Source organism: Thalia democratica, chromosome 4, assembly GCF_965202585.1.
Source record: "Thalia democratica chromosome 4, ktThaDemo2.hap1.1, whole genome shotgun sequence".
NCBI lineage: Eukaryota > Metazoa > Chordata > Thaliacea > Salpida > Salpidae > Thalia > Thalia democratica.
In genome coordinates this window covers 42,240,692-42,252,928 of record NC_139168.1, presented here as the reverse complement: position 1 = coordinate 42,252,928, position 12,237 = coordinate 42,240,692, and the positions used below count along the sequence as shown (strand labels likewise).

Sequence of the window (12,237 nt, the reverse complement as noted above, 5' to 3'; positions counted from 1 at the left end):
TATGGTGGTGTTTTCTGTTTTTATTTCAACTTTTTGCTATTTTATGTTTTTAAAATTTACAATTATAACTATAGGCTTAGATTTTACGATTTATAAGTTATAGAAAAATAATAATTTTCTAGAAAAAAAAAGTTTATACAAAATTTTCGATATTTCTGAATGATTTTTCTTAAAATGTTGTTAACTACACGTTAAATTAAAACAAAAACAAAAAAAATCACATTAAGTAAGTATAAAAATTACATTTATTAGATACAAATAGAGTATAAAAAATTAATTAAATAATTTTTTTTTGAAAACACAACAATTTGTTTAAAAATCTTAAAATAAATGAAAAAACACCTAAAAAACACACTAATAAATTTAAAGGCTTACTTTGAAATGTACAAACCAAAAACTTTTTAAAGATATTAACATTAATTTTACGAAACTTTAAAACAAAGTACCAATGTTAAAGCACACATTTTACTTTAAAAAAAAAAAAAAAAAAAGCTTATGCCTTAAACTAGTGGTAGCATATGTTCCGCAAAACAAAAACTTAAGTCCAGGACAACCTTTTAAGAAAAAAAAAGTAAACGAGTTCAAACTTTTAAATAATCTTAATAATTTACAAATATAATTTTTCTTAAATTATGAGTCAACTGCTTTGTAATTTATGTTTATTTAATCACACATCTTATTTTATATACATTTAGTAAAGTTCATGAAGTCTAAGTAAAAAAATCATAAATACCTTAGCCTGCTCCTCATAGAATCTGCCAACCCCTGTCTTAAATAAATACTTTAAACTAAGTTGTAATAAATGTATTAGTAGTATTTATAAAAGTTTATGTAAAGCTATACAGTACTAGGCTTAAAAAACTTTTATAAAATTTATACAACACTTAAACCGCTTCAAAAATTTTGAAAATATCAAGGAACCTTATAGAACTGTTGGCAACGACAACAGACTAAGTAAGAAAAAGTTATCTTATAACTGTTTTTGTACTTTGCTTGAACTATATAACACAGGATAAGACTCAAAAAATGTCGATATTAATTTATTTTAAAAGGATTAAAATTATTAATATCTGTGGCCTGATTGCGTAGGGTCCTAATGACGGCTTTTAAAATTCTCTGTGATAAACGTTGCTCAATCGAATGGTTGACACATAAACATAAAAAATAAGTTACTTAAAAAATTTGTATCATTTAAAATATCGCTAACGGGGAGTGTTCTACTTAAACAATGTTAGGGGCCTGGTTTATAACGCAACGTGCGCTTTAACTTGTATAATAGATGTCCCCAAGCTAACGCTTAAAGCGTATTTGATGAATAAACTAATATGATTTACTTATTATTTACTAAAGGTTTAATAAATAAATAACTTATACTAATGTTAAACGTAATTCGAGTCTGTGGTGATCAATTGTATTTACAATGAAATTGCGAAACGAAAAGATGATAAAATACTGTACAACATAAAACTAATAAATCAAATTATCAATTCTTAAATACATGAATCAAAGAAGCTGAAAACTAAGCGTTCGTTTAAACTAAACCCATAAAGCAATATAGAAGCGAACTAAATTCGCTATTTAAAGATTAAACCATTTACAACTAAGTGCAGCGAAAAGCCGCAACGGCTCAAAGCTTACGGCTACGCAGCCAAAACATAAAGCCTAGTTCGAGCGTAGAGTGAGCTTTTATACAAATATGCTCTCTCAAAAAAGAGAAAATGCCATTAGCATTACAAAAAAAACATTATTATGTTCAACAATAACTAGTTACTACATGTCTAAATTAAAACATAATAAACTATAGAGATTAATTGTTTCATTTTTAGCTTTGTAATAAAAAAATTTTATACTAATATAAGCATAAATACTTCCATTACATTTCGTTAAAACCTTAAGAAAAAATTTTATTTCATAATCAAGTTTCCCACTACTACTTTTTAGTAACATCTAAGCATTCTTAAAAAATATATTATTTCGCTTTTGAGATTACCATTGTAGTTCACATTCTCTATAGTATTTTTTTGAGCGTAGAAAATTCAAAATATTTGTTAAGCCTATATAAAATAAAAATTCTCATATGATGAATATTCAAAACTATTGTATAAACAATACTTATTAATCATTTACAATATTTTATTCAAATCTATCTAAGTCTGCCTTATAGTCCAGCTTCATAAAGCTATCTTTAATGGGCAAACCGTAAGAATATGTAGACACGAAGTTAGTACTAAAAGTCTAACAAATTTAAAACTAGATTTTTTGTATTTAGTTTAAAAATTTTGTTTATGAAATCTAGAGCTATCGGACAACTTATTCCATTGATGTTTTAAATATTTAAATTTTCAAAGCTTTTTTTAATTTAAAGTTTAACAAAAATGTATTTATTTTTACAATTACAAGTTAAAACTTTAATTGAGTGTATTTGTTTTACAACATACAATCTTTACAACGAGTAAATAGCTAAATACAATACATAAACATGAAAATATCATATTTATTCAAAACAATTATTTCAATTAAGAGAAAAATATACTTAGAAAACAAGTCTAGACCAGGCAAAAATATACGTAGGTTTTGTTTAAAAGAAGAACTACCGATTTTGCAAGTAAAAAGAGGTTGTATATAAGATCAGAACTCATGGGAAGTTACAGACACAGGAATACTTCTATTGATGAATTAAAAAAACCAAATAAGCTAATCAGACAATCGTTTCTATAACTAGATTTTTGTAAACTAGGTTTTTATTATGTCATGCGTTTTGCGTTTGTCAATTAATATGTTTTGTGTTCAATATTTCTAATTATTATTTAAAAATTCCAAAAAGTTTAAGTTATTTTAGTTTTTATTTAACTTTACAAAGTAAACAAAAAATCCAGTAAAATTTTAATTAAATAAAAATAACAATTTACTTTTATTTACGGATGAATGATTTTTTGTGATATATGTAATTGTTTAAGATTAACATTAGTCTATAGATCAATTGTTGTGAATAAATCAGATATTTGCACCTTTCTTGTATTGTTGTCTAAAACTTTAAAAACCTTTGTAAAATCTTAGAGGTAAAAAGTATTTAAAAACGTATAGACACTACTACTATAAAGTTGTTAAAGATAAAAGTATCGTTCTTAGGAAAAGTCACAAACAAAACAAATTCTATTTTTGTAAAACATGTATTCTTCCTGACTATTACTAAAATCCCAAGCCAATTTTTTAAACACAGATAATAAACTAAACAAAAAATAAGTTTTCCAATTTGAATTTCGTAGATAAACTGTAACTTAATTTACAAGAAATATAATATTTTGTATAAATTTTGTTAAAAACCAAATTGCTGATAGTTCAAGAATACTTCGCATAAATTGAACAAAACACTATAATTTATTAAAAAACTAAAGCACAAACTCATGAAAATTAATAAAATTTTAAGATAAAGAATGCACACAGGTAAAATTTCGCAGCCTTAAATTTAAACTAGGTAATTTTGAGCTAGTGTTTAATTCTGACTGTAATAGTTTATAGAAATTAAATATATCTTTTTGATTTAAAGTATAAAAACTTTTTAATAAAACATTTTTTAGTTTAATGTGTACTTATTTTTGTAAAACAACTAACCATAGAAAAAATAAACTTGATGTAACTTAAGGTTTAAGTAAAACAAAAATAAAATTTCATAAAAACGTTTACTAGCTAATAAAATTTAAAGGCTAAAAATAAATAAATTGAAAAAATGTTAAATTTTCTAATAAAACTTATCCTAATGCTATTCCTTAAAGAAATTAAGCAATTTCTCATAGGCTGCATTTATAATACCCCAGCTCAGAGCTGATCTAATCAAGTTTAAGTGCAAACCTCTATAAACTTTTCGCCAGCTACGATTTCTGTCGTTGAACACAATCGTGAAAGTGTCTTTGAAGCTTGTCATTTCCCCACCCACACCTGATTGCATTCGAGTCTTCACTACATTGATAGGGTAAACGATGGTTGAGCATATTGCTCCGATTAAAGCACCGGAAATAAAATGACTAGTTGCGCTGGCACCATTGTTTTCTACAAACTCTCTCAACCCAAAGAACATCACATTTGATGAAGTGTTTCTGTATATTATTGGCGTGGCTCCCCTGTAAAGTTCCCTCACACCGTAATCACGCACAACTTTTGTAAAGGCATCATTGGTGTTTCTGTAAACCAGATTGTGCTTCGGATCTTGTAGTAAAGTCTGTATTCGCTCGAACGGCGTGAGCAACGTTTCAACCGAACCAGCGATGCAAGAAGCACACAGCGTGGAGGAAAATTTCCCAAAGTTTAAGTTTTCGCGGAGGGATTTGGAAAAGAAATTGAAATTTCCAAACATGATGGAAACGGAAGCTGACTTTTGTATGAGCGGTGGAAGCAGTCCCCTGTACAGCGTGAACGCCCCTTCCCTCGAAAGCTGCTTGAGCGCGCGCATGGTGGTGCTTCCGTGCAACTGCTGCCTGAACATGAGCTTGTTGATGGGGAAGGTGAGCACGATGTTGACCACGGAAGAACCTCCGCCGCATATGAAGTGCACCGTACTGTCGCTCACTAACCTTCCACTCATTGCATTTTCATTGTTTCCTTTTCGTTCTGATTACAATACAACATGAAAAATGAGCAAGTTTATTTTGTTGTCAGCTTTTAGCGCAAAAATGAAATGTTAATATGGTAAGGAACTAAATTATGCTTGTTATGAATACTATTGAAGATATTTGTAAACATCGAGATTCGATTAAAAGTATTCTTATTTTTTTAATATTTTAGATACATACTAAAAACTAGACTGATATATATATAAAACACGATGTTAATAAAAAAAGATTCTTTTATTACAGTACAGTAACTATTTTAGTAGTGTCTGAACTAATAAAAAAGTAACATTTTCGGCGTATTTGTTTGATTTTAGTTTGTAAACATTGATTAGATAGGTATACTAACTTAAATTTTCGACTTTTAAATTTGTAATAGAGTAAAAATATTAATAAAAATAAATAATTTGGTGTTGCAGTAAAATTCGGTGTTTTAATTTAATTAATTAATACATGGTCTAAAGTATAAGAATTCTAAAAACTAAACAAGCCATAATCTTTATATTTAATGTGTTTAGCTTTTTCGAAAAATCAACCAAGTAAATCGTCTAATAATTACAAAAATTTTTGTTTGCAGAAATTATTTATCTTTTATTTAAATATACAACAAAAAAGTTTGAAAAAACAATTTATTTAACTTCTACATCAAAATTAGCTTTTACAAACTAAGCTTGAACTGATATATTCCTTATACGTAAACTATTCTGTTAGAAATTAATTTAACTTAGAAGCCAAAAATTACGTATTGATATTATTTGCTTAATAAAACAGAGTGTAAAGTTTCAAAACTTTAAAGACTATATATTCGCTACGAATCATACAGTTATAAAAATAATAAACACTGAAAAAAAGATAGCAGCATAATGAAAAAAAAAAAAAGTCAATTTTAAGGTCACGAGTATAATATAAATTTTTTTAAATACAAGTTATAGAACACTTACTAAAATAACAACAAGCTGTTTACGTTTAAGAAAGCTTTAAACTAGCTGTTTTTTTATTATTATATTTTAAATCGTTTATTTATTTTCATTAAAACTAGTCTTACCATATACTAATTGTCTAGATTTATATAAACTTTGTGCCCTGAAAGCCTAAATAGAACTGTTCTGATTAATTGAAAAAAAAATAGAAACTGGCAAAAAAAAACTATGCACACTACTAAGATTATGTGCGCTCTTTATTTGATAACATTCTTTTTAAGACGTATACAAACATAATGACGATTTTAAGGCAAAAACAATAAAAGCTAAGTGAAAAAAATATATGACATATACAAATTTAGTTTTTTGATAAAATTACACGATTTTTAAAAGAAAAACGAATAAATTGGTTACAAAGCTTTAACTTTAAAAAGCAGCTAAAAACACATGATAAAGCAAAAAATCCATTTTTTAAAACAATCAATACTTTATATAAAACTTAATAATTTAGGAATTTAAAACAAGCTTATAATGTAAACTTTTTTAAAATGGCTTGCATAAAAAACAAACTTGTAGGAATAGAACAAAACAGTTAATTACTTTACATTTAAAAGTTTGTAAGAGCAAACTTGTAGTCTTTAGGAAGAGTTTTTGGAATACTAGGTGACTTGTCAGGAATTTTAACACCTTCAAGTTCTAAAAGCTGTAATTTAACATCCATACGCATCAGAGTTTCATAGTCTTGTTTGAACTTCCAGCTGTCCATTGGTTCTCTGCGTAAAGCTTTCAGACCATCAATCCAGTCTGCACACACTGACATGTTAGGAGCAAGGAAATGGATAAGCTCATTGTTATTGTAAACTAGTGAAAAAAGATACTCACTATTGTTAACTTTGAAGTTTTTCATGTTTTTGTAAACTTGATGTTGTCTGTCTGTTATAATTTGAGAAATGTTGCTCAAAGCAATGTTTTCAGGAAGAATGTCAGACTGTGAAATATCATCTTTTGCATTGTCTTTAGCATCACCATACTGCAAGTATTTCCCGTTTTCTGAAAGTCTGCATCTCCAGAAGTTTTTATGTTCCCTCCGCTTCCTATCTATCTTATGGAACAATGTTCCTTTTCGCAATGTGCACATTCTGTTACTCTTTATTGTTGAAAGTATAGTGAGCTCTAACTTCTTACGTAAGCTTTTCACAGAAGCAGACTTTGAATATTCATCTTCTTTGTCTGCAAGCTCTTGCTCTCTCTTTTTTAAAATATCAGAGTATGAAGGAAGCTTTTGACGAAATTGTTCTAGTGTCTGTGGCTTTACTTCTAGACTACTTTTTATTTGTGACTCCACTACATCTAATACTTTTTGAAAGTCTTCCTTAATAGCATTCATTTCTTTCCAGGTTTTCATGAAAAGAACAATGCAAAGACAAAACAGTTCCTTAACAGGATGATCATGACTAAATAGCATAGCATGGAACTCATTTCCAACCTCTGTAGGTTTATTTCCAATTTTTAAAAGGTTGCACAAAACTTTTGTGATATAAATTGAAGATTTTACAAAGGGAAAACTAAGCTTTTCTTCTCTGGAGTTATTTTCAAGAATCAGTTTATTAAAAACGTCTGTTTGTCTAAAAGCAAAATGATGCATAAAATCTAAACTTAGTAGACCTGGCGGTGTTTCCTCAAAATCTTGTAAGGGCTTACTTAAATTAGTAAAACCTAACTTACGCAAGTTTTTAGTATCAAAACTTATTGCATTAGACTGCTTTTTAGGGAGCTCTTGATTAATTGAATCACATGCAAGTAAATAAATATCATGCAAATTTTTTGTTTCAGAAAACATTTGAGAGGTTATTTTTGTTTGCATACGTTGTTCCATAGTGTTTATAGTGAGACACTGAAGTACATACAACTGATGAGTCATTTCAGTGTTTAGTCGGTTGCCACTTCTTATTATGTTGTTTTTTATTATTGTTCTGAACTGTTTTTGCACCATTGAGTCTAGTATCTGATTTATTCCACCAAGTTTAGAATTATGAGTGCTTGATTTCAACAGTATTCCGTTTATTAATGCAACAGTTGCTTGTTGAACATCAACATCTGAATTATGCAAATGGGATACTAGTACAGGTATTTTTATTTCTTCTGCAACAGCAGAAAACAGATTTTTACTGTTAATAACAACTACTTCAACTATTCCAAGACTGAGAGATAGAATTGAAGTTTTTAGTTTGTCACTATTTTCAACATTAAGTCCAGTTATTTCATTTGTTATTAAACCAGAAACATACTTTACAAACTTAGAAGTAAAAACCAAATCAAGATCTATAAGGTTTTGTTCAATAATTTCTAGAATAACAGATAAAATATACCTTATGTCTTCTTTTGGTAATTTTCCACTCTCTACTTGATCTACAAGATACTTAAGTCCACCATTTCTTATAAAAACTTCAGAGAAGGTAGGATCCTTTGACTCTTTAATAAGATTACTTATTGCAGTTGCTCTCTTATTATCACCGTTACCTGGTTTTAAACCTTGTAAAATATCACTGACCATGTTACTAGGTGAAAGAACCAACTTCAAAAGTAAACCATCTCTTAAAGAGAATCTGTTTGACTCTGTTATGTATAGCTTTGTGTCATCATTTTTAAGGGCATACTTCTCAGGATTGGCAATGTGGTGTCTTTTACAAAAGTCAAGTATATTAATTAAAAGGCTGTCTTGCTTATTAAGTTCATACAAATGCTGATTATAGTTGACCTCAATAGCAACTTTAAAAACATCTTTAGACTGTGAATTTGGATTTTCTACAGCAACTTTGATTTGAACACCACCAAACTTACCATCTGATGTTGACAGGCGTTTTGATTGGTTAGGTGTTGCTAGTAAGCCATTAGTATTTTGTTTGTTCATTTTGTAGACTAAACCTAAAAAGGAAAATATCAAAGATTAAAAAATTAAGAATATAAATATCTAAACATAAACATATGTAGTTAGTATGTCATTATGTAGTTAGTTATCTTAAGTTAGTAGATATAGCATATTTTTAAATGAGCCATCAGATGCTTTTTACTGCTTTCTCATAAAAAAAAATACTTCTGAGATAAATCTGTTCAAGTTTGGAAATTAGTGGGCACTGGGAGGGTTCTTATAAAAATGATGACCTTTGAATTTCAGCTGGAAAAATTGTATATATGGCAAATATCACAAAAACACCATGTGCTAAATTTTAGATGGTTTGACAAAGTGGAGAGCAATGCAAAGTCAATTTTTCTGAAAACAACCCCTATGTAAATTGTGTGGAACCTTTAAAATTTGATCTTTAAATTTTTAGTAGGAATTTTTCTACATGTAGCAATTATCAAAAAAAAAACATTCTACACATTTTAAAAATGATTCTAGACATTTTAAGAAACTTTAATTAAAGTTTCATAGATATTTTTTTTCATTTTTAAAATATTTTTCATTAACTTTCTTTTTTTTGAGAAAATCAAAAATTGCTTCCATGAAACTTTTATTAAATTTTCTTAAAATGTGTAGAATATATAATTTACAAAGAGGTCTTATCAGAAAATTTGAAATATCTTTGCTCTTCATTTTTCAAATCATTTATAAATAGCATATGGTTTTATTGTGATATTTGCCACATGTAAAAGTTTTTCCAACTGAAAATTTAAAGGTGGCTTCCTCTATATTTGGTCACACAGGCTGACACAGCCCAAGTATAGAAAATTCTAGTTAGAAACAAACCTTATAATAAGGTCATAAAAAGCCACCTGTGTATAACAAACTAAATTTAGTTTTTTTTAACGCACATTTTAGCTTGAATGTGTTGCAACCATGTAATATGTTAAATTCTATTTATATACCCTTGTTTGTGATCAATCTAACCCAAACTTCAGTATTTAAGTCATAAACTTAGATTTCATTACCAGGGTGTCCGGGATTTTTGAATAGTTTTTTGATTTTTTTTAAAGTTTAGAAAAATTACCTAGTTAGGTAATAACCAATTTATCATTCTCATAATGTTTAAAAACTAAATTAAACTTTTATAGTTTTGAACTGTATTGAAAGATGGTTTGATTTAAAAAACTTTTCATAGAGTTACTAAATGGTTTTGGTAAACAGTACATACAATAAATGATATAAAGAAAGAAAATAAAAAGGCTCATAATTATGGTTATGATTTATGGTTGAAAAAACCTTTTGGTCATCCAGCTGCAAACTGTTTGTTTTGTAAACACAATTTTAATATATCTTAAATTAATAATAAATTAAAAATTAATTAAAATTAAATATACTAATAGTTTTTTGAAAAGTTTTGGTCAATAGTGTTCAACTAGTTAAATTAGAGCTAAATACTTATTTTGTATTATAAACAAAAGTTTTATACAGCTGTTTCGAATATGAGATTTTTTTATCTCATATATTCCTCAGTTAAGCTAAAGTTTATTAAACATGTTTAAAAAAATTTAGAATCTAAAAATCTAATAAATATTATGATAGAGTAATAATGAAGGTTTTTGTGAATTATATACATTAACTAATTTTATAGTTAAAAATTTATAAATTTTTGCTAAAAAAATTATATAAGCATCCTTTATAAAAACTACTACAGCCACTTCGTGAACCCAATTTAAAAAACTACTACTGCCAAAAATAAGTAATCAGGGCGGCCACTGGTGTTTTAGTAATTTTTTAGAGGTTTTCTGATTTTCTTTAAGGTTTTTGTTATTATAATTTTCTTGTCACTTTTTAGTAGAAAAGTAAACTAATTTCAAAAATATATTTTCCTACATAATATAACCTAAAAAAAGTGCAATTTTACATTAAATGTGGTTAAAAGTAAATATATACAACTATATAGAATTTTTTGTTCTATATCATAGTTATTCCTTATCTAAATTTGGTTATTTTACATATAAGGATGTTTCAAAACTCCAAGTTTTTTCATAGTTTGAATTTCAAAGTTTTTTTAATTATTATCAAAATCTATTTTAAGTAGCCATCTTGAGTAAATACATAAATAAACTCTATATTCAATTCAACTTAAATAACATATTTAAGCATGCTAACAACTAAACTTGTTATTTCAATAGTAGGGTCAGTAGCCTTTTATAAACAGTGACTCAGATTTACCAAAGAAAACTCATTAAGGGTAATTTTAAAGGAAAAAGTTCTTTGTAGGTCAAAATAATTTTCAATGGTTTACTTAAAAAAATACATATGACAGCAGATATGTAATGAAACAAACATATAACTGGTAAAACATTTTAGTCTAAAAGAGAACAAGATCATACTCCTTATTTTTTATTAAAGCTAAAAAATACGTTGTGGCCTTGTTTGAAAAAGTGTTTGGCTAGACCTCTTTAAATTTTTTAATTATTTTTCACTAAATGCAGCTGGCTTTTATTAGATAGTAAACACAAAGAAGGGCGAAGTTTATTACAAAATGGGGAAATTTTTGTTTTACATTCAAGAACTACATTAAATATAAAAATAGAGTTTCAGCAGTAAACAAAAATAATAATAATAAATTTAAAGTTTAAAAAAAAAAAAGATAAAATCTGATTTTCTTATACTTTTTTTTAAATAATTTCACCAAAAAACATGTAATTAATGTTCTTATTAGTGATAGAACTATACTACGAAAGTAGTATACTTAAAGATTGTTCAATTACAGTTTATAGAAAATAAAACGGACAAGTAAAACTGTAAAGTTTTATATATGGTTAGTAAATAGAGTATTGTTATAAATTAACAATTAAGTTTATATCAATAGAGCAAAAAACTTAACGTTAACAACCTTTTTTTTCTTACTTAAAATTTTTTTGTTCTTAGTACAAATTTTTTTAATCATAGTCTAAAAAAACGTATAATTTTTATATCTTAAACAAAAAATTTTTATTTCTGTTATTCTAAAATACTTCGTGTAACTAATATTGAATAAAATAACTTTTATTAAAAGTACAAAAAAAAAAGATAATTTAAAAGTCTAAATGAACATAATTTTAAAATCTTCTATTATGGAAGTTGATACACAGAAAAAATAAATAAATAAAATAAAAATATTTCAAATTTTATGATAAAATTAAAGTTATTTCTAAAATTTTAATTTTTATAGAATGCCTTTTGATAGATTAACACAAACTTATATTAACATTAATAGCATTATTTATCTAGCTAATTATCATTAAGAATATCTTTAAAATAATCAGTTTAATGTTTTTTTCCTAGATAGCAAACTAAAAAAAAAATAACTATAACCAATTAAAAAACAGCAACTTGTCTTCTGAAGCTTTTATATTTTCTTTAAACCTTACTGAATAGTATAAAACACTTTTTTTTAAACTAATATTCCGTGTTTTAAAACAGATCTTGTTATAAGCAATGAATGAAGCAAACTTTATAATAATCAATAGAAATATTCCGCTAATTTTTCATATATTTTATAAGGTTTATTATAACATCTTATGATCATTCTAAAATAAAAAATTACGATAAAAATTAAAACAAAATTTAGCATTTGTATAAATTGGTGTTGTTTATTGTAACTACAAACTTAAGAAACATAATACAAAAAGTAAGTTTATAAAACTATATATTTTTAGTGTTTAAGTATTTATATCCTTTATCTACTTAGTTTATTACAAAAACAATAAACTTTATTAATTTTTTGAAGAATGTCCAAACATTTATTGTTAGTAGGTATGTA

General features: G+C 26.4%; 2 protein-coding genes across 2 annotated transcripts; both read right to left on the bottom strand.

Annotated features, from left to right (window-relative positions):
- Window positions 1-3,354: 3,354 nt before the first annotated feature.
- On the bottom strand, window positions 3,355-4,615 carry LOC145834307 (mitochondrial nicotinamide adenine dinucleotide transporter SLC25A51-like). The gene has a single exon (XM_082941706.1). It carries the CDS (start codon window positions 4,577-4,579, stop codon window positions 3,761-3,763), a length of 819 nt encoding a protein of 272 aa, XP_082797832.1. The 5' UTR covers window positions 4,580-4,615; the 3' UTR covers window positions 3,355-3,760.
- Window positions 4,616-5,367: 752 nt separating this feature from the next.
- Window positions 5,368-8,443, bottom strand: LOC145833802 (engulfment and cell motility protein 1-like). Its single transcript, XM_082940992.1, has one exon. It carries the CDS (start codon window positions 8,433-8,435, stop codon window positions 6,132-6,134), a length of 2,304 nt encoding a protein of 767 aa, XP_082797118.1. The 5' UTR covers window positions 8,436-8,443; the 3' UTR covers window positions 5,368-6,131.
- Between the last annotated feature and the right edge of the window lie 3,794 nt (window positions 8,444-12,237).

Coding starts and splice junctions, on each gene's coding strand:
- LOC145834307 (XM_082941706.1), bottom strand. CDS start 4,579: ATGAGTGGAAGGTTAGTGAGCGACAGTACGGTGCACTTCATATGCGGC.
- LOC145833802 (XM_082940992.1), bottom strand. CDS start 8,435: ATGAACAAACAAAATACTAATGGCTTACTAGCAACACCTAACCAATCA.